General features: G+C 49.4%; 1 protein-coding gene across 2 annotated transcripts in view; it reads right to left on the reverse strand.

Moving 5' to 3' along the window:
- The window catches only part of EOGT (EGF domain specific O-linked N-acetylglucosamine transferase), a 54,060-nt gene that overhangs the window by 25,874 nt on the left and 5,523 nt on the right, over positions 1 to 22,663 (reverse strand). For both annotated transcript variants that reach the window (XM_079794843.1, XM_079794844.1), the window contains exons 2-8: positions 22,140 to 22,348; positions 20,624 to 20,724; positions 19,291 to 19,399; positions 17,225 to 17,319; positions 16,775 to 16,879; positions 12,488 to 12,594; positions 9,173 to 9,276 (exon numbers count right to left, since the gene is read on the reverse strand). In XM_079794843.1, the coding sequence (XP_079650969.1) occupies positions 9,173 to 9,276; positions 12,488 to 12,594; positions 16,775 to 16,879; positions 17,225 to 17,319; positions 19,291 to 19,399; positions 20,624 to 20,724; positions 22,140 to 22,334 (816 nt within the window). In that variant the 5' untranslated portion in view covers positions 22,335 to 22,348. The remainder of the gene's footprint in view (positions 1 to 9,172; positions 9,277 to 12,487; positions 12,595 to 16,774; positions 16,880 to 17,224; positions 17,320 to 19,290; positions 19,400 to 20,623; positions 20,725 to 22,139; positions 22,349 to 22,663) is intronic.

Consider the following 22,663-nt stretch of genomic DNA (forward strand, 5'->3'; position numbering starts at 1 on the left):
GGTCCTGGGGACGCCACTGGAGTGTCCGGTCCTGTCAGCCTGGCCTGGGGGCGGCTGGAGTTCACAGTCCTTTTGGTTTCTGCAGCCCCTGGATCGGAAGTAGAAACCAAGAGTGCGGGGAGCACCAGGAATTCTGGGAATCGTAGTTCTGGTGGCAGACATGTTGCGGGATCTCCTAGACACTAGAGCAAAGTGAGCCTGGAGCAAGTTACTGTTGCGGGTGGGGGATGGAGGGAAAGCAAAGGTGAGAGACATAAGTGAAGTCAGAGTGTTGAGGAAAAATTAAAGGGAAGATATCCTGCAACTTCTAGGAAATCTTCACCAATGGAGCAAAGAAAAAAAAAAAGACCTCTATTATTCTGTGAGCACTAAACCAAACTGGGTTGGGGTCTCAGACAATTTGCTCATATGATTGCAAAGACAGACAGAAACTCCCGAATTGTAGAGGGCTCCCTGAGGGCTCCCAGATTGGAGAGGATGCAGGTCGGGCTGAGGGACCCACCCCCCATGCACGGATTTCATGCACCGGGCCCCTAGTTAATAATAAGAGAAATAATAATAGCATCTTGCATGTTCCTATGTCCCAGGCACTGTTCTAAGAATTTGACATTATTAACACATTAAACCAGCCCACAAACTTAATGAGCTATGTAATATCATTACCCCCTTTTCACAGATGAGGAAACTGAGACACAATTTGCCTAAATTGTAGAGCTGATGTTTGCAGGGCTGGGATGAACCCAGTCTGCTTGGTTCCAGACTCCATGTTCACAGCCTGTGAACATGTAGAAACTGATACTTTCCAGTCCATTTACCAAATGCATTAGATTTTTAAAAATAGAAATTAATTACATGTTCCATCAGCTAAAGGAGTCAGATTAATTTATTTTTTAATTGTATAACTTAGATTGAAAATCAACCAATAGAAATAAGAAATATCGAAGTCTCAGTTGGTTATATATTATGTTCATGGCTTTTTATCCTTATAGCACTTTTTTCAGATTATGAAATTTTATCTTTATGTTGCACATTTTAGAGGTATTTCAAAATTATTGAGAACTGTTGCCTTGGCTGGTATTCACAGTGGTTAGAGCATTGACCAGCACACCAAAGGGTTTTGGATTCAATTCCCTGTCAAGGGCACGTAACTGGGTTGCAGGGAGGCAACCAATCAATATCTCTCTCATATCGATATTGCTCTCTCTCCCTCTCTCTGTCTCCCCCCGCCCTTCCACTCTCTCTCTCTTAAAAAAAAAAAAATCAATGGAAAAATATCATCAGGTGAGGATTAACAACAACAAAAATATTGAGAAAAATGTGGTGATAAAAAATAAAATATTCCTTCCTTCAATGTCTCTCCAATGCCAGTCTAAGAAAGGCCCTTCTCGACACCACAAAAAGTGAAATATCCCGGTTCTGGCTCAATGGTATATAATAAAAGGCTAATATGAAAATTGACAAAACTGCTGAACAACCGGTTGCTATGATGCACACTCACCACCAGGGGGCAGACACTCAATGCAGGAGCTGCCCCTGGTGGTCGGTGCGCTACCACAGGGGAAGTACTGCTCAGCCAGAAGGTGGGCTCACGGCTGGCTGGCAAGCGCAGCGGTGGTGACGGGAACTTCTCCCACCTCAGCGGCAGCACTAAAGATGCCCGACTGCCAGCTTAGGCCCACTCCGGGGCCTAAGCCATCAGTTGGACATCCCCCAAGGGCTCCTGGACTGCGAGAGGGCGCAGGCCGGGCTGAGGGGACACCCCCCTGAGTGCACGAATTTCGTGCACCGGACCTCTAGTAATAAATAAAGGGCAATTAAAAGGCGTGACTAGACAATTTCAGATAAAATATGATACTTTGAAAGGAAAATTTAATAATATAATACAGTACTCCTGAATAACCTCTCTTCAAGGAAATCAGTTAATATTCAGAATAACCACCCCTAGAAGCTTCTTTTCCACATCCCTCAATGCCAGGGTTCTTTTCCCAGCCTTACAAAGGGTTCAGCATTCTGGAGAAAGGGGCTGTGCATAGATGATTAAAGAGTCCATGGATGAAAGATAGTTTTGAAAGGCATTGGGGGTCAGAGGAGCTTCAGCTGAAGGAGCTAGAAGACTCTCCCTTGACCAAGGACCCCGTGCTATTTATTAACACAATTTGTCCTAAGGCAAGGTGGAAATATACACTTCAAAGGGTACAGTATCAAAGGATATACAGAAACATTATCAGTTTGGGGAATAGCCTACAGCTGTTCAGGTGTTTGGCCAACAGGAGGCAATAAAATGCCCTGAGCTGTCTGGCAGTTAACAATCCTATTCAGGTTTGGGGGAAGTGCCTTAGCCATTTCCCACAGGTAACTACATATGTGGCTCACCCTTGTTGAGCCGCCAAGTACCATCAACCTTTTGACGGAACTCTTGTAATTATTACATCCTGGAATTGGTTCTCGGCACCTCAAATTCAAATTATCTGCGACAGATGAAGGAGGGACTTCTGTCTAGTCTCATACTGAAGAATATTTGGATATCCCTAGAAATAACATACCACTTCCTGCTGTGTACATCTCAAATTTATTTAAACATGCACATAACTCACGACTTAGGATTTCTACCTGTAGGACTCTGTCCTACAGCAATGCTGGGAGGAAGGTAAGATCCATGGACGTGGGAAGGATGTTCACTGCTGCACTTCAGTAAATAGCGAAGGGCTGGAAAGGACGGCACGTGACAGAGGTAAGGGCATGTGCTGAGGCATGCACCCCACCTCATACAATGAAAATGAGAGCCTGTCACGTCCGCACAGGGACAGGTGTGCGTGCCATGACACCCGGGAATAACGTGAGTGAGGGCATACTTTCCATCAGGATATATTTACATTTATTCAAAAAAAGTCGTACAAGGCACGCGCATGTGTTAACTCAGTTACCTTTAAGGGAAATGGAGAAGAGGAAGAACTTACGGTGCCATTACATGCTTCGGGTGGTCGGGACTCATTATAACCAGGTGTTATTTGCGTAATTAAAAATAATGAAGTGCCCTAACCGGTTTGGCTCAGTGGATAGAGCGACAGCCTGCAGACTGAAAGGTCCCAGGTTCGATTCCGGTCAAGGGCATGTACTTTGGTTTCGGGCACATCCCCAGTAGGGGGCGTGCACGAGGCAGCTGATCGATGTTTCTCTCTCATTCATGTTTCTATCTCTCTCTCCCTCTCCCTTCCTCTCTGTAAAAAAATCAATAAAATATATATTTTTTAAAAATAATGAAGCTGCAGTACCCTCTCAGCACAAGGAAATAAGGAGAGCCCGTCTTCCTCCTCCCGTTAAGAACAGCCCTGCTCTGCCCAGGGCTCTGCAGAGTGTCCCCCAGTGTGTCTCCGGAGGTCAATGGCCTTCCCCATCCCACCAGGAAGCCACGGGCCTGAGTTCTGCAAAGGCGAGAGGGAAGGCCTCACAGGCTCCGCTTGGGGAACAGTTCGTAAAGGTCAGCAAGCTCTGGCCTGCAGCCCGGCCCCTTCCCTCTCCTGCCCTGGGCACCGGCTCGTGGGGGCCCTCGGGACCGGCGCTGAGGCAGCGTGTCCACCGTCAGGGCTCCGGGTCACAGCCGGCCCGTCACATTGCTGCTTCCTTCAAGGCCTAACCAGCAAGAGAGGACGGCAGTGGCCCCACGCGGCCTTGCCACTGTCCCCGTGCAGCCTCCAGCCTTCGGTGGGCCTCCATGCCTGCCGGAGCGGCCGGCAGACCTGGCTGCCCGAGAATCAGGGTGAGCAGCAGGCAAAGGCCTCTGCCCCAGCTGGCAGGTTTGACATGGATGCAGAGAGCCGCCAGGAGGGAGGGAAATCAGGGCGCTGCCTGCTGGGCCACCCCCACCTGCCTGCCCGACAGCCCCAGCCCCTCTGCCTGACGCACGTGCCGGGAGCATCTGGTGGCTGAGCAGCCTGCTCCCCTAGCAGCTCAGGGGGGACGCCAGCCCGCGGGGCTCAGTGCCCGCGAGGAAGACAGGGACAAGCACACAGCAAGAGCCCAGGAAGCTCCGGGGAAGGAAGTGCAGTGTCTGGAGAACCTCCCATCCACGTCCCCGATCCTGCAGGGACCGCGGGGGAGGATAAAGCACTGGCTTCGGGCGCAGATTTGGGTCAGATCCCTGACTCCACCTCCATGACTGTGTTCTCGGAGGTCAGCCGGCTGCCCGACCTCGGCTTCTCTCCTGTGAAATAAGCTGCTCGCCTGCTCCCCTGATGGCTGTGAGCATGACAGGAGAGAGCCCCAGGTGTCGTTGTTTAAAACCCACCACCACACTGAGTAACCGTTCAGGGCTGCCGACGGCCGGCGATCGCAGCCCAGAAGCCCTCACACAGGAAGAGGGGAAGAAAGAGACAGCGCGCCCTTTGCTCACAGAAACATTTCCAAGAATTGAAACCGGTGGCAGCAAAACTGGAGGACAAGGAAAATGTAAACCCATGACACATCCGGACTCAGAGAACCAGGGACGCCATCACAGCCAGACTCAGAGAACCAGGGACACAGTCACAGCCGGACTCAGAGAACCAGGGACGCCGTCACAGCCAGACTCAGAGAACCAGAGACGCAGTACAGCCGGACTCAGAGAACCAGAGACGCCGTCACAGCCAGACTCAGAGAACCAGGGACGCCGTCACAGCCAGACTCAGAGAACCAGAGATGCCGTCACAGCCGGACTCAGAGAACCAGAGACGCCGTCACAGCCGGACTCAGAGAACCAGAGATGCCGTCACAGCCAGACTCAGAGAACCAGGGACGCCGTCACAGCCGGACTCAGAGAACAAGGGACGCCGTCACAGCCGGACTCAGAGAACCAGGGACACTGTCACAGCCGGACTCAGAGAACCAGAGATGCCGTCACAGCCAGACTCAGAGAACCAGGGACGCCATCACAGCCGGACTCAGAGAACCAGGGACGCCGTCACAGCCGGACTCAGAGAACCAGGGACACTGTCACAGCCAGACTCAGAGAACCAGAGACGCCGTCACAGCCGGACTCAGAGAACCAGGGACACTGTCACAGCCGGACTCAGAGAACCAGGGACACTGTCACAGCCAGACTCAGAGAACCAGGGACGCAGTCACAGCCGGACTCAGAGAACCAGGGACGCACCCACAGCCAGACTCAGAGAACCAGAGACGCAGTCACAGCCAGACTCAGAGAACCAGAGATGCCGTCACAGCCAGACTCAGAGAACCAGGGACGCCGTCACAGCCGGACTCAGAGAACCAGGGACGCCGTCACAGCCGGACTCAGAGAACCAGGAACACTGTCACAGCCGGACTCAGAGAACCAGAGATGCCGTCACAGCCAGACTCAGAGAACCAGGGACGCCGTCACAGCCGGACTCAGAGAACCAGAGACGCCGTCACAGCCGGACTCAGAGAACCAGGGACGCCGTCACAGCCGGACTCAGAGAACCAGGGACACTGTCACAGCCAGACTCAGAGAACCAGAGACGCCGTCACAGCCGGACTCAGAGAACCAGGGACACTGTCACAGCCAGACTCAGAGAACCAGGGACACTGTCACAGCCAGACTCAGAGAACCAGGGACGCAGTCACAGCCGGACTCAGAGAACCAGGGACGCACCCACAGCCAGACTCAGAGAACCAGAGACGCAGTCACAGCCAGACTCAGAGAACCAGAGACGCAGTCACAGCCAGACTTAGAGAACCAGGGACGCAGTCACAGCCGGACTCAGAGAACCAGGGACGCAGTCACAGCCAGACTCAGAGAACCAGGGACGCACCCACAGCCAGACTCAGAGAACCAGAGACGCAGTCACAGCCAGACTCAGAGAACCAGGGACGCAGTCACAGCCGGACTCAGAGAACCAGGGACGCAGTCACAGCCGGACTCAGAGAACCAGGGACGCACCCACAGCCAGACTCAGAGAACCAGAGACGCCGTCACAGCCGGACTCAGAGAACCAGGGACGCCGTCACAGCCGGACTCAGAGAACCAGAGACTCCGTCACAGCCGGACTCAGAGAACCAGAGACACAGTCACAGCCGGACTCAGAGAACCAGAGACGCCGTCACAGCCAGACTCAGAGAACCAGAGACGCCGTCACAGCCGGACTCAGAGAACCAGGGACGCACCCACAGCCAGACTCAGAGAACCAGGGACGCACCCACAGCCAGACTCAGAGAATCAGGGACGCCGTCACAGCCAGACTCAGAGAACCAGGGACGCAGTCACAGCCAGACTCAGAGAACCAGGGACGCAGTCACAGCCGGACTCAGAGAACCAGAGACGCCGTCACAGCCGGACTCAGAGAACCAGAGACGCCGTCACAGCCGGACTCAGAGAACCAGAGACGCCATCACAGCCAGACTCAGAGAACCAGGGACGCCTTCACAGCCAGACTCAGAGAACCAGGACGCCGTCACAGCCGGACTCAGAGAACCAGGGACGCCGTCACAGCCAGACTCAGAGAACCAGGGACGCCTTCACAGCCAGACTCAGAGAACCAGGGACGCAGTCACAGCCAGACTCAGAGAACCAGGGACGCAGTCACAGCCGGACCCAGAGAACCAGGGACGCACCCACAGCCGGACTCAGAGAACCAGGGACGCAGTCACAGCCAGACTCAGAGAACCAGGGACGCAGTCACAGCCAGACTCAGAGAACCAGGGACGCCTTCACAGCCAGACTCAGAGAACCAGGGACGCCATCACAGCCGGACTCAGAGAACCAGGGACGCAGTCACAGCCAGACTCAGAGAACCAGAGACGCACCCACAGCCAGACTCAGAGAACCAGGGACAACCCACAGCCGGACTCAGAGAACCAGAGACGCACCCACAGCCAGACTCAAGAGAACCAGAGACGCAGTCACAGCCGGACTCAGAGAACCAGGGACGCAGTCACAGCCGGACTCAGAGAACCAGGGACGCAGTCACAGCCGGACTCAGAGAACCAGAGACGCAGTCACAGCCGGACTCAGAGAACCAGAGACACAGTCACAGCCGGACTCAGAGAACCAGAGACGCAGTCACAGCCGGACTCAGAGAACCAGGGACGCAGTCACAGCCAGACTCAGAGAACCAGGGACGCAGTCACAGCCGGACTCAGAGAACCAGGGACGCCTTCACAGCCGGACTCAGAGAACCAGGGACGCAGTCACAGCCGGACTCAGAGAACCAGGGACGCAGTCACAGCCGGACTCAGAGAACCAGGGACGCAGTCACAGCCGGACTCAGAGAACCAGAGACACAGTCACAGCCGGACTCAGAGAACCAGAGACGCCGTCACAGCCGGACTCAGAGAACCAGGGACGCAGTCACAGCCAGACTCAGAGAACCAGGGACGCACCCACAGCCAGACTCAGAGAACCAGGGACGCAGTCACAGCCGGACTCAGAGAACCAGAGACACAGTCACAGCCGGACTCAGAGAACCAGAGACGCCGTCACAGCCGGACTCAGAGAACCAGGGACGCAGTCACAGCCAGACTCAGAGAACCAGGGACGCACCCACAGCCAGACTCAGAGAACCAGGGACGCAGTCACAGCCGGACTCAGAGAACCAGAGACGCAGTCACAGCCGGACTCAGAGAACCAGAGACGCCGTCACAGCCAGACTCAGAGAACCAGGGACGCAGTCACAGCCGGACTCAGAGAACCAGGGACGCACCCACAGCCGGACTCAGAGAACCAGGGACGCAGTCACAGCCGGACTCAGAGAACCAGGGACGCACCCACAGCCAGACTCAGAGAACCAGAGATGCTGACACAGCCGGACTCAGAGAACCAGGACGCAGTCACAGCCGGACTCAGAGAACCAGGGACGCACCCACAGCCAGACTCAGAGAACCAGAGATGCCGACACAGCCAGACTCAGAGAACCAGAGACGCAGTCACGGCCAAGACTTAGGGAAGGATTCCCATCAGACTTCAGGGCAAACAAGGGCCTCGGGAGTGGGGAAAATGAAAACCTTCCTACGTAGCTTGACCACGAGCTTCCTGTAAGGGAAAAAATGTTCGCAAAAAGATTTCCCCTTCTGCACAAGAACTGAACCTCCAGTCCGCTGTCTCGCTCTGCTCTCTGGTGCGTGTCACCTGTGCTTCGAGCTAGCATTGCTTATGGTTTAAAAGATGCTTTCTCGGGCAACTGCGCCTGCACCGGGAAACCGCGTAATGACTCTGGGAACTGGCCGTCTCTCCCTGGGGAGCCTGGAGGCATTGCCAATGCAGCTGTCCCAGGACATACGAGGGACATCCTGTAGGACCCGAGCACCCAGGCCTGCCCCCGGGGTGCGCCTCCTTGCACCTGAGCTGTGCTATGTGGGCGGCTAGAGAGACTCCTTCCAGAAGGGGCGGATGCGCCCTGCCAGCAAGCTGAGTTCCCCTGCAAGATTGTCTGAATAGACTCGTGCCACGAGGGAGCCAACGAGCGTCCTGCGAGTTGGAATGCTTAGTCGAACCTGAGGTCACTGCTCGGTGAGTATTCCCACTTCCCAGGTTAGGCAGCCTCTCCTGTGTGTGCAACAAACCACGTGTCCTCACCTGTCAGAGGAACATGCGGAGCCCAGGTGCTGTCGGCATTGTGACTGTTCATACACCACATGGTTTATTCACAAACTGACACTTGGGTAGAGATCACAACTGTCCTATTTCACAGCTGGGTGCACGGGAGCAACTCTTGGGGGGTTACCTTGGCAGGTGGAGGGGTCAGCATTGAAAGAATAGGGTAAAGGCAGGAAAAGAGAGAGAAGAAAGAAAAAAGACAGCAGTAAAAACAAACAAGCAAAAAGCAGGTGTGGTACTGATGTGCACGCCTAGCACCGCCCTGTGGTGAGCTCATCCACACGGCACAGCTGCACGCGGGGGCAGCTCCCCGCCGGCCGCCGCGCGGTCGCCGAGGTCAGGGAGTGCGGTCTTTGGTCTTGGGAGCCCCACCTGCCCACACGGGGAGGAAACTCTCACTGCCTCCCTCTAAAGCGCCCAGACGAAATGTAAGCCTACCTATGTGTCCGCCCATCTGCACATGTACATGTACACACACAGACACGCCCCCGCTCACCTGCACGCCTGTGGACGTATGTGCGTGCATGTATATCTGAATGTGGTGTCTTACAAAGTCCCATTCACCACGGCGGAGCCATAGATCTGAGGAGCAAGGCCAGAGCGGAAGCGAGGCAGCCTACGCACCGTGTCCCACATCACGACGTACACGTCGGTGCTGAAGGAGTTGTTCACGTGCTGCGTGATGTACAGGTTCAGGAAGTCGCAGAAGTGGTGATACATGTTAACACCTGGCGTCGGAAAGAGAAGTCCGCGTTAACGAGCCCCAGCGAACACATGAATAGACAATTTTACTCCACCCCTCCTATTTATCACCTGATGGACTTTCAGCTGAAATAAATGAGAGGAAAAAAAAGAGTTCTTCCAAACATGACATGGTTTATACTCAGATAATCCTCAATTTACACTGATTGCATTCAAAAATTCACTTTAAAATTGATTATTTAGAAATCAGGACTGCCTTTTCCCATATAAATTAAGTAACAAATAATCATTAAGTTCCCAGGAGAGAAAATAACAGAAGTCTATTTAGCTCAAAATTGAGTAGAACTATAGGACCATGAATTTATTTTTAGGATCGTTTACTTTTAAAAATAAACTAGGCTACACCTGTTCATCATAGGATTGAAAACGACAACAACTATTAGCATTTGAGTATTTTTTCATTCCTGTCTCTTTTTTTCATAGTTAATCACTACTTACAACATTGCTCCTTGGGGAAATATTAGCCAACTATTGTTTATCGTGTTCTAATTGAAGGAGCCTGAACTTTGGAATCAGAGGAACTGGGCTGAATCCCAGCTCAGCCATTCACAAGCCACGTTCTCAGGCAAGTTCCTGAAGTCCCTAAGCCCCTCAACTAGAAACAGGAATCATTACACTGAGGCGCCAGCTTTGTGAGAAATTACCCACCACTGCCCATCCAGGGCCTGGCACCCAGTGAAACCACGGTGACTAGCTGGGTCGGGCGGGGTCAGACGGATGGGGAGGAACGAGAGTCCCAGGTCCTCGGACGCCCCTCCCAGGCTCAGCGCGCAGGACCCAGGATTCAACCTGGAAATGTGCAACTCTGAACAGGATGAGATCCCAGGAACTGGCATTTAAAACATGTACTTTAAAGGAGGAAAATGTTGATTAAAAGAAAAACAGTGGCTCTTAAAAACAGAAATCATGAACTATTCTGATTTCATTCCCATAGTGAATAACTACATTGTGTGCCAGAAAATGAGTTTTTTAAAAATCAGTTCTTTTTTTTAATCCTCACCCAAGGATATTTTTTCCATTGATTTCTAGAGAGTGGAAGGGGGGGGGGGGAGGGGAGAGAGAGAGAGAGAGAGAGAGAGAGAGAGAGAGAGAGAGAGAAACATTGATTGGCTGCCTGCTGCACGTACCCCAACCAGGGCTGGGGAACCTGCAACCGAGGTCTGCGCCCTTGACCAGGAATTGACACTGTGACCCTTCAATCTGCAGGCCAATGCTCCAACCACTGAGCCACACGGACCATGGCAATACTCAGTTCTTTTTAGACGAGTAATTTAGATGGATGTTTGAGGGACTCCTTTTTCACCCAGAGAAAGGTTGGCAAAGAGTGTATTTTCAAGTAAACAGGAAAAAGGAAATTCTATTCCAGCACAGCCCTTTGCCCCGGCCAGCCCACGGCACACGCCAAGTCTCGTGCGTCACTCCGCAGGTTCACAGCATGTGCCTGCAGCACAGCACACAGAACAGCGCACGGGGCCAGGAGGGTGCTAAGCGAGGGACGATCACAGGCTCCGTCCTCAGACACGTGCCCCCTCGTGAGCCCTGCTTACTCCCACATGCTCATTCCCTCCGGGAAGAGTGCCCATGAGAGGGAGACTGGGACGGAGACGTGACCTGGGGTCGGGACACAGTACAGTGAGCAGGTGATATAGCATTGTGCACCTGATTTTGTTAACCAGTTACCCCAATAAATTCAATAAAAAGGAAAATAAATAAATAAATGGATCAGCAAATGAAAAAAATAACTTCATTAAAACTTTATATTTAAAAAAAAAAAAGGAAAACTGGAAGACAGCATAAGTTAGAAGAAAAATGCAGAATAGGAAAGAACTGGCCGATTACTCCCCCTCAACATACGCTATTGCACAGGTATCTCAGTGCACACATTCAACCCTTTTACAGGCAAATCAGTGTTCTCTTGGCCCCTTTTAATTAGCATATTTTTTAAATGAGTCAGGACATCAAACATAGCATTTTTACTTGCTCTTATTTATTTTTAAATATATTTTATTGATTTTTTTACAGAGAGGAAGGGAGAGGAATAGAGAGTTAGAAACATCAATGAGAGAGAAACATCGATCAGCTGCCTCCTGCACACCTCCTACTGGGGATGTGCCCACAACCAAGGTACATGCCCTTGACCGGAATCGAACCTGGGACCTTTCAGTCCGCAGGCTGTTGCTCTATCCACTAAGCCAAACTGGTTAGGGCTACTTGCTCTTATTTTAAAAAGATGTAAATCTGCCTGATTCCTGAACTTAATACTTTGTAATGTAAGAATTATGACATCAGAAAGCAGAACACATTAAAAATACAATCAATAAATCGTAATGCTGAAACAGCCAGGACAGAGGGCTCTGTTTCGCCATAGGCCGGCACTCTTGAGCGTGATGTGCGCGGCAGCGTGACCCTCACCTCCCACAGCAAGCGAGCGCAGCACGACCACGTTTCCCTGCAGGACAAGCAGCTCACAAAGTGAAGCGTGCTTACAAGTTGAGTTAGAAGGTTTACGCATAAATGGGAAAATCACTGTAATTCCAACTTTTCTCCCAAGAATATACTGCAAACCCAACTTCCAGAGGAATTTTAAGTTCACTTCCATCCTGGGAACGATGTCAGAATGTTTGCAGAAGAGGTCACGGACCCTTTCCTGCCCACAGTGCACTCAGGCCTTCTACTTGGAGGAACATCCCAACGAAGCTCAACCTACGTCAAGTGCTCAGAGAAAGGTGATGGGTACATCCAGCTACAAAGGTATTCATACACCCTCTTCTCTCACCTTTTGATTCTGACTGAGTCACGGGATACAAATGTGCAGATTTCTTCTAAAATACCAAAGGTTACTGAATGAAGGGAAATCCCAGCCAGTTCACTGCTTCAGGGAAGAAAGCAGAAAGCAAACCCACTGTTTAAAGTCACACTGCTTCCCAAAAAGTTACCGGAAGTCACATAATGTATCCAAAAGGAACACTGCCCTGGCTGGGTGCCAGCTGGTTAGAGGATGGTCCCAGTGAGCCAGGGTTTCAGGTCCAATCCCCGGGCAGGGCACATGCAAGAATCAACCAACCAATGCACAACAAATCGGTCTCTCTCTCACTCTCTTTCTAAAAATCAATCAATAAAATTTATTTAAAAGGAACAAAGCCTCATTAACTAATAAATTACAAATTAACTTCTCACCTGCATCCAATTTCATGAAGTAGGCTGGTTTCTCAACCACAATGTCACATTTAGCATCTTCTATTGGCCTGAAGTTGAGCTGAGTGTAGCTCTGGAGCTCAGCGAACCTGGAATCATGAATCGGGAGACGTTTTCAGAGTGATTCTCCTGATCTCCTCCTGCGACACTGTAACTGAAGCTCTGTCCATCAGGGGGACTTCACCTCCAGAGCAGCCTCCTAGGAGGCTTCCCAACGCTCACATAACTTGCTGTCCATTTCAATACTGAGACCGGGAACAAAACTGATTTTACATTTCAGTGCGACATGCACTGATAACCTTCCAGACAAAAGAGAAATTTACACAGTGAATGGCCTAAATAATCTACCAGTAGGTGCCAGGAACCAATTCCAGCATGTCATAATTACAAGTTTCACCAAAAGGTTGGTGAAGCTTGCGGGGGGAGGGCGGGGGGGGGCCTCAACAAGGGCTGAGTCACAAAAAGTAATTATCTTTTGGAACGGCTAAAGGCACTCCCCCCAAACCTGAATAGGACTGTCTACTGCCAGACAGCTCAGAGCATCTTAATCTGCATGTTATTGCCTCCTGTTGGCCAAACACCTGAACAGCAGTAGGCTATTCCCCAAACTGACAATGCTTCTGTACCCTACCCTTTGAAACCTTGCCCTTTGAAGTGTATGTCTCCACCTTGCCTTAGGACAAATTGTTTTAATAAATAGCACAGGGTCCTGAATCAAGGGGTAGTCTTTAGTTCCTTTAGCTGAAGCTCCTCTGACCCGCAATGCCTTTCAAAATTATCTTTTGTCTTTGGACTCCTTCTTAATCTACGCATCAGCTCCTTTCTCCAGATTGCTGAACCCTTCGTAACGCTGGGACAAGAATCCCGGCAAGTAGGGTGGAAAGATTCAAAGGTTTCTGCAGTCACCCTGACCCTGAGGCTCCTGGGGATGGGCTTCTTGGATTCCTGGAAAGACGGCATTCCAAGAATCACCGGGTATCTCGGAGAGCAGCACACAGCTAAGCTTCCCAGAAGAAAGGGAAGTCTTTGTCTTGGAAACCTCTTTGGAAGCCACAGGGCACAGGTCTCTCCCATAGAGACGAAGGCAATCACACACAGGGACCAAGAGACTTTTAGTGTTAACCTTCACAACACTTCAGTGTTGAAACCACGTCTGATGTAAAACAAATATCAAATAGATCCTTTTAAAACACACAATGGTGAAATATTGTGGTTTCAGAAATATATCCACAATTCTTTGAAACTTTTCCCTTCCAGAAGTGGTGATTAGTCCCTCCCCTTGAGTGTGGGCGGGACTTAGTGATTCACTCCTAAGGAACAAAGTGAGGCAGCGTGATGGTGTCACTTCTGAGACCGGGCATGCCGTGTGTGTGTGTGTGTGTGTGTGTGTGTGTGTGTGTGTCTCTCTCTTTCTCCCCACATGCTCTCTTGGGGAACCTGGCTGCTATGAGTAGCACTAGGAAGAGACCCACATGACAAAGAAATGACGCCCCCTGCAATAGCCAGAGAGAAGCTGAAACTTATGTGAAGATTGGTTCACAGAAGGCTCACTTACATTGGAGTTCCGAGGGCCTGTAGAGGGAGCTCTCCTACCCTACCATCATGGTCAATGGCCCCAAACAGGGAGAAAATCTCCACAGGGAAATGACTACCCTAGGACTGCAACAGTAAGGAGACTCTTTTCACTTAGGAACCCACCCAACCTGTGAACGACGACCACAACTCAGCCAATGAAAAGCTGCTGCATTCAAACTCCCAGTTTCCTCCAGTGGGGTCTTCATTTACAACAACCCTTCTAAACTTCCCCTTTTCTCTTTAAAATAATGTTCTCCTTTGTTCTCTAGACTTGGGCATGGTTCACCATGAGAATGTGTGGCCGTAATTGCAATGCTTTGCTATACCCAAATAAACATGTTTTGCTAGAGGAGTATCAAGCTGCCTACTTGTTTAAGGTCAACTGACAACAACATGCGTGAGCTCAGAAGCAACCTCCAGGCTGCTGAATCTAGAGATGACTGCAGCCCTTGTCAACAACTGGACTGGGACCCTGTGAGAGACCCTGAGCCGGAGCCCCCAGCGTGGGCGCCTCCAAACCCTGACCATCAGAAACCTCGTGAGATGATGAGTGTTTGTTGTCTTAACCTGCCCAATTTTGGAGTAATGTGTCACACAGCAATAGATAATGAATGCAAATATACTCCAAAGTATTTTTTGGAGTAATTTGTTGTAGGAAATAAACAACTAATACAAATATACCCTAGGCAACTACCATGTGAAATCAGATAACAAAATGTACAGGACGAAGAACGCCCATTAGAATACAGGAGCTCCTACAGCAAAAGTCTGTTAAATCAAAGAAGATCCCGCACTACCATGTGAAATCAGATAACAAAATGTACAGGACGAAGAACGCCCATTAGAATACAGGAGCTCCTACAGCAAAAGTCTGTTAAATCAAAGAAGATCCCGCATGGCCGACTATAAAATGTCACACAGATGCACGGTAGATTATTATCCTGAAGGATTTCCTTAGAATGAGTGCTTGACCTCAGAAATTAGCATAAGAGTATCCTATGTGACTTGTGATATTGTGATTTATAGTAATATTACATTAGATCTTCACCCCCATTTCTGGCACAGAGCTCCTAAAACCTTTAGGATTGCTGAGGTCATGAGAATCATAAGGGTGTCTCCTGTTGTGTTAGCGAGGTAGCTTTTGGCCCACCCTTAAAGTTGGGAGCTGGTCGCCAGAAGAACCAACCACGTGATGAGAGGTTTGGAATTTTCAGTCCCACCTCCTGACCTCGTGAAAGGAAGACAGGCTAGAGGTTGAACCAACCAGTGGCCAATGGTTTAATCAGCAATGCCTACACAATGAAGCCTCCATAAAAAACGAAAAGGAGAGCTTCCGGGTTGGGGAACGCTTGGAGATTTGGAGACTCCTGTGCCTGGAGAGGACACGGAAGCCCGGCACCCCTTCCCCACACGTACCTGCGCATCTCTTCCATCTGGTGTTCCTGAGCCATACGCTTTTATAATAAACCACTTAATAATTAAAATGTTCTTCAAAGCTCTGGCAAACTAAACCCGAGAAGGGGACCCTTAGGTCCTCCAACCTATAGTCAGAGGACACGTGACAACCTGGCCTTGAGGGACTGGACCCTTAACCTTGGGACATGGCATCAGAATTGAGTTGCACTGCAGGACGCGCAGGTGGTTTTGGAGAATTGCTTGGTGGTGGGGAAACCGCCCACACACACCAGAACCAGGTGCCGGGACCTCCAGCTGGAAAGAGGTGGCGAGAGCATCTCTCTGCACCCTGACTGTGGTAGGTGTGGTATAAACTTCAGAAATATGCATCCTACAAAATGAAAGTATATAAGCAAATACTTGAATTCAAATGAGTTCATAAATCTATATTGAACCAGTGTCAGTGTCCTGGTTTTGATCACTGTGCTATGGTCATGAAAGACGTCACCATTCGAGGAAGCCAGGATAAGGCTACAATGGGAACTCCTTGTACTATCTTTAAACTTCTGAGTCTAAAAGTATTTTAAAATTAAAAAAAAATTTAAATTACCCTAATTCCTTCATTTCTAGAGATGGTAACTTTCTTAGTAAACACAGAACTACCGTAGTTTAATTTTAAAAATGTTTTAAATCAAAATGTATTCCCCAACTTATATAAAGTTCAAAAAGCTGGTCAATGGTGTTGAAAGTCAGAAAAGTGTTTATCTTGGAGAGGAGGACGGGGTTGGGACTGGAAGAGAGTCTGGGTGCTGATGATGGCCTGTTTTTTGTGTTTTTTTTTAATTTGTCTTTATTGTTGAAAGTATTACAGATGTCCCCTGATGATGGTCTGTTTCTGACCTGGGTCAGAGTCACACAGGTAGGTTCACTCGTTCACGATCCAAACTATACACTTCTCTCTATGTTTGTTACAGACGTCAATAAATTGTGTTTCTTTTTTAAACGTATTCCCTAAAACACAGCAATTACGAGTTAATAAAAATTCATTATTTTTGAACTCGTTTTTTTCTTTCATTAGCAAACAGTATGTACTATATCATACTTCCTAATATTTTATAAACATATATTTAATTCAGTTGTAACTGGTGGATTTGCTCTATAGCCATCACTTCCTGAAAACTCATGCCAAATTATTCACAAATGAATTAAAACTTTCCATTTGAGATTCCCTACCAAAATCTTCAAGTTCCAGAAATAAAGGCAAATATTTTACAAACACAGTAAAAAAAAAAATCTCACCAAGACTGCAGGGGGCTTTTGCGCTGACCTTCAGACATCAACGTATGCACATCAAGTTTACAGTGTCCTCCAATCTCACCAGTCTGGAAAATATCCTCCTTAAACCTGGTCGATAACAAAAAATTAAATTACATTGGGAAAATTTTTTCAGGACTCAAGCACATGAGCTGTAACCAAAGTGGTTTACCAAAATCAGTTTTTCATCAGAATTTAACTCTTTATAATAGAACATTTCAAATGTATATAAAAGCAGCAGAATGGTACAGGAAGGAAGCTGATGGACCCAAAACCCAGCTTCACAACAATCAACTCGTGGCCAATCGAGTGCCCCATCCTCCACCTGTCCCGGCCTCATCGCCATATCTTTATGAAGCAAACCCAAGGCATATCCCTGGGCCTGAAAATATTACAGAATTTCCTTTCGATTTTTAACATCAACCACTTAAGTACCTGTCATGGTTTCTCTTAATGTTTCTTAAGTCAAGGTAGAGATTGGTTGCTCTGCAATACTGAAGGTAGCGGGAACATACCAGACTCGAGTCACTCTGAAATAAGGTTGAGAAAACAACTCTGAGTATTAACATTCCGAGGACAGCATGTGCACCTTGAGATCGAGCCCCACAGTGTGATGAGGCACGCTCCCGAAGGCTGCTTCTGTTTAGGGCATTTCCCTCCCACACAGGCTTCGGCCACACATAGTTTTGCCCATTTTCACATTTTCCAGTGACTAAGAACTCCCATGTTCTATGTATATCACCTCTTGTTAAATAAAGCAAGAGCAGAATTCCATAAGAGGTGCTGTCTGCAAACATAGAGCTGGTGGGAGTCCCTGTCTCCACGGTGACGCGAGGGCAGTGTTTTCTAAATCACTGACAAGCGAGCTGGCGAGGCGACCGCCAGAGCCTGCTCCTGTCTCTGCCAGTCTAGTTTGTGCTGGAAGAGGGAGTTTCAAGAGCTTTATCTGCTCTGGATTTTATTTCTAGATTAAATGCCATTTGTTTTTCCTGTAACTCCCATGAACACAAGGCCTTGACCAGCACGGTGTTCTGGAGTCCACCGTTGGTAAGGGATCAGACTCGGAGAGCACAAAGCACATGGAGGCAGATTGGCCAGGAAAACATTCTACACACCGCCCGGCGGAGTGTGCCAGGTGGGCGTGGCTCCGCCCTGCCCTGTCCAGACAGCAGACTCAGGCCAGAGACTGGGCGGGTGAGACGGGTCTGCTACGGGCACGAGCAGCAGTGTGGGTCCCGCCAAGCTTCCTGCGAGAAGTGCCTCGTTCTATTATGTGACAGCCTCCAAAAGCTACAGAGCACATGCAAGTGCATTAAAAAAATCTTTCTTTAATTTTCTGATTGCCTGAGATCATGGAGAAGCCTGAGATATCCGAGGCTTGGCCAGGGTTCAAGCACATGGGAAAAAACAGACCCTAATCATAAGTGCCTACAACTCCCTGGACTTGAAAAAACAAACACCAAGCCCTTTGCTTGGACTCGGGCCCTGCACTGAGCGTTTTTACATACAGAATCTCATTTCATCCTTACCACCAGCTCTGAAATAGGCCTGGCTTCAAAGCAGAAGAAATTGCCCGGCCAATGTGGCTCAATGGTTGAGCATTGACCTATGAACCAGGAGGTCATGGTTCAATTCCCAGTCAGGGCACACACCCAGGTTGTGGGCTTGATCCCCAGTGTGGGGCATGCAGGAGGCAGCCGATCCATGATTCTCATCATTGACGTTTCTCCCTCTCCTTTCCTTCTGAAATCAATAAAAATCTATATTTTTTTAAAGTTAAAAAGCATAAGAAATTGGAAAACAGACAGTTGGGTGCCTGTCAGGAATCAGGATTTGAACCCTGCAGTGTGGGCCTGTCCTTCTGACTGCCCCCAGCTGCCTCTGGCAAAGGTGCGTTTACCAGCGGAGTGTGCTGCGGCGAGGGGGACAGCGCACAGACCTGCGTTCTAATTCCAGGCGCACAGTCCCCGCAGCAGCTGTGGTCTCACCGAAGCTGCTTACTGTCCCTGAGGCCCCGCTGCCTGTCTGCCCGCCTTCTGCTATGCTTGTGAGAACCCAACCAGCTCACCTGCAGAGAACAGCTGTCTGCACACTGTGAAGTCCTAAGCAAACATGAGCAGCACGGTGAGGTGTCTCATCTGTCCCAAACTACTTGCAAGCAAATTTGTAAAGATGCATTTTATCAACTTTTCTTCTTTAGCACATGTGGGGGGGGAATGCTAATCCTAGTGATATTTTACTGCCTCACAATATGGCCATCTGATGTTCGTGTGAAACTAGGACACGGTTCCCAAAGGACACAGAACAACTTGTTTCCAGAAGTTAAAAGAGTCTAAGCCAATAAACACACGGGAGCGAGGAGTCCTTTCTCAAGGCCGTCCGCCTTGCTTCCTCGTCATGATCTAAACACGGGAGCATGTTAAATAAACCGCCCACCGCCCGCCGCCACCGGCCGGCCGCCAGCCCACCGCCCTCCGCCTGCCCGCCACCCGCCAGCCCACCGTCTGCTCGGGCCGGCAGAGCTCCCGCAGCTCCCGCCGCCGCGCGCCTGCGTAGCCGAAGTCCGCTTGCTGCCAGAAGGTGTCCCGGGCTGACTCCAGGGTGTCCGTCCTATTTGCAAATAAAGACTTTCCGTCACTTTTTTTTTCTTTTTCTTTTTTCTGAGACTTGAATCTTCTTTCGAAAGGTTAAATTGCTATACGTTTTTCATTAATTTTTTTAAGTAAACGATCATAATTTTCTTAAAATGATCCTTTGCTACATGAATAAGTTACCAAAATACGTTATTTACAGACATACTCACTTAAAATACAAATGCACACATAAACGTATTAAGTTAGGGTCATCTGGAACTGGACTACTAATGAGACTGGATTACTAATTACTGTATTTTACTTACTCCATTAACCTGGCATGCATTTTTATTTATTTTATTTTTCCATCATCATTTATCCCCTCTATGCCTCTTCCACCTCCACCCACACTCCTCCCCCCCACCGTGAATGTAATGATTACAGTCATTGTGGCGGGGGGGACTCAAGATGTTAAAAGTGTTTAGCTTTAGGTATAGTTAATAGGCTTGGTAATCAATGCATGTAGAAGGCTGTTGTTCTGGAGACTGGAATGTAAGACCTGCCTGCAATCCGACCCCGTGCCCCAGCAGGACTGCGCGTGGCCAAGACGCGTCTGAGCCACGGTGCTCCCGGGAGGGAACGCCCACCGCCCAGGACGCAGATCAAGAGTCACGGTCAGCAGGTGAGAGGATGCTCGGAAAATCACAGACGCAGCTTTACCTGGCTAACCTTTTCCGCTGAATTCCAAACCCCTTACCTCCTTGCTCCTGAATTCCAAACCTTTACCTACACTTCTCTTCTCCTTATAAAAGGGTTGGTTTGAGATGACAGGTAAGACAGTCTTTTTAGGGTACACAACCCGCAGTCTTCTCAGATTGCAGGCCCTCTGAATAAAGCGCCCGTAAAGACTCAATCCTCGCCTCTACCTACTGGTTCTGGTGGTGACCGGCAGCACAAACACCGACTTTTCCAGTTTCGATTACACTTAACTTTCCCCTCCAGAATCGCGAGGAGAACATCAGTTTATCTTCCTAGTGTCTGCTGGGGGAATATTTTCTGTGACCTATGCCGTTTCTCCCCCTGACAGAGGAAATGACAGCTATTCCTGGGGCTAGTCAAGTTGAACCCATGACCCTGTGAGCAAACTGATATCTAAAGGAGTTACTATCTAAAACCAAACAGCCTCGCCGGGAACGGGCGCACAGCCTACCGGCCGTGAAGGAGGCTTACAGGGGAGGCATTACTCCATCGGGAAACTCACCATCCCATGTCCACGTAGGTGCAGACAGGGTAACTGAACCGGAACTCGGGTCTGCAGGATTCCTCATAGCCCCAGCAGTACTTCAGGTTTTCTAAGTGTTTCTAGAACATAAAACATGTGTGTTGGGTCTGATCAAATAATTGAGTCTCCCTTCCCTGGGAGACTGACCTTTAGGCCACTTCACAACGGACATTCCCTTTCGCTTAGACCACCTTCCACTTGCTAAAACCTTTCTCCTTCCCCTCTGGACCTTTCCAGGATCCGGACCTGCCCAGAGACCTGAAAAAGCCCACCTAGATTCCTTTAGCGCCTCTGACTCCCAGTCCCTGGTGCTGGCGCCATTTGGGGGCTCAGCCCATCTGGTCCCCAGATGACCTAATAAAGTCACAATTCTTTCCCCCTTTTGGCCTCCTGCATTCCTCCTTCGGCGCCCCTGACAATGTGCATTTAGATGAGGCTCCCTTCTGACAGTGAGAGAGGACCCTTAGATTTTTCCATGAAGAAACAAAGCATTATAGGACTTTCACTTTTACATGTTACCATGCAATAAAAATTACAAGAGTAAACTCTAAGAATAGGAGTCTTAAGGTTCTTAACAACAATTACCTTTAATTACCAGCCCCTCCCCATGCTGGTTCCCTAACCGAAAGTCCAGGCTTTACCTGACTACCAAAGACCACTTGCACTGAAATTTCTGGAAGCAGCTTCATGAATCAGCCTTCCTTTCTCAGTGAGCAAACTGATTCTAAAATCAGACCCTAAAAGTCACCTAAAATGGAATTTCTGTCACCAAAAGAATCAGCTAAATTAAATGGATCAGCAACTTTACTCATCCATCCGGGTCAGCGGAGATCCCACAAGACATGGAGGTTATGCAGCCCGTGGGGGCACAGCAGCTGCTGGTGGCCGGAGAGCCCGCAGGCTCTTGCCCGCCCAGGGGCAGCGTGTGTGGTTCCCAGGCCTCCGGTCAGCGGGCTGGCTTCCTGTGCCGGCACCGTGGGAAAGGAAGTGCCCACAGGCCAGCTTTGATCTCTAGGGCCTCCTGAGCTGCCTGAATGGGCTCCCATTGAGGCCTTCCCAACAGCTCTACACCAGAAGGTCAGCCTCCACAAAGACCTTAATTATGCGGAGACGGAGACGGGGCAGAGGTGTGATTATCGAAATGAAGTGCGGAAACAGACCCAGCGCAGCTGAAGAAGGAAGAGGTGTCAAATTCTTTAGTTACTTTGAACTAGATATTCTTTTGCGCAAAACATCTAATTGGACTCAGTTACGGAGTATACACATAGGATTGGTTTCCTATTTACTTTACTAGTGATTTAGATTTTAAATCTCACTGCTGTGAGTGGGACATAGTTTTAAACAAAGTTTGGTCGGTAGAAGCCTCATATGAAATACAATGATCAACTCACCTTACAACCAAAAGATAAAATGCTACCTTCGAGTTCAAGCTGTAAAGCAGCATTAGTAAGCTAGTCTGAACCGCACGCTTTCATAAACAAGGGAAGTAGCCTACCTTATAAGGACAGTGTGCGTCCTTCTTACAGGCGCTGGCAACGTGCCCGTTATTGTGCAAAAAGCAGGGGATGTGCTCCTCCGGCAGGCGGATGCTGGCGTAGTCAAACCCCGTCCCGTCCCAGGGCGCAGCCTCCTCCGGGCGACTCAGTGGGAGGTCATGAAGCCACATTCCAAAGACAAGCAGCATTAACATCGCAGCCTCCACACCTGGAGATCAAATTGTAAACATGTCCCTCAAAACATACCCTTGAACAATCAATCGAAGGGGGCCAGCGCTCAGCATAATTACAATGAACTTGGCTACATCACTGCATAATGTTCCTTTATTCCATAAACACAGCATTGATGGTGCACCTGTTATGTGCCAGGCCCTGTGTTAGGAGCTGTTACACTAAAACTTTTTAATTTCCGTGGCTGCAAATCTTTTTACTTTTTAAAAAACGTATCTTTATTACAAGTCTTTATCTTTTTTACAAGTCTTTTTAAAAGTAAGGTTTTCTTGAGCCAAAGAAGCTAGCCGAA

This window comes from Cnephaeus nilssonii (assembly GCF_951640355.1).
Source record: "Cnephaeus nilssonii genome assembly, chromosome: 17".
In the NCBI taxonomy this organism is placed as follows: domain Eukaryota; kingdom Metazoa; phylum Chordata; class Mammalia; order Chiroptera; family Vespertilionidae; genus Cnephaeus; species Cnephaeus nilssonii.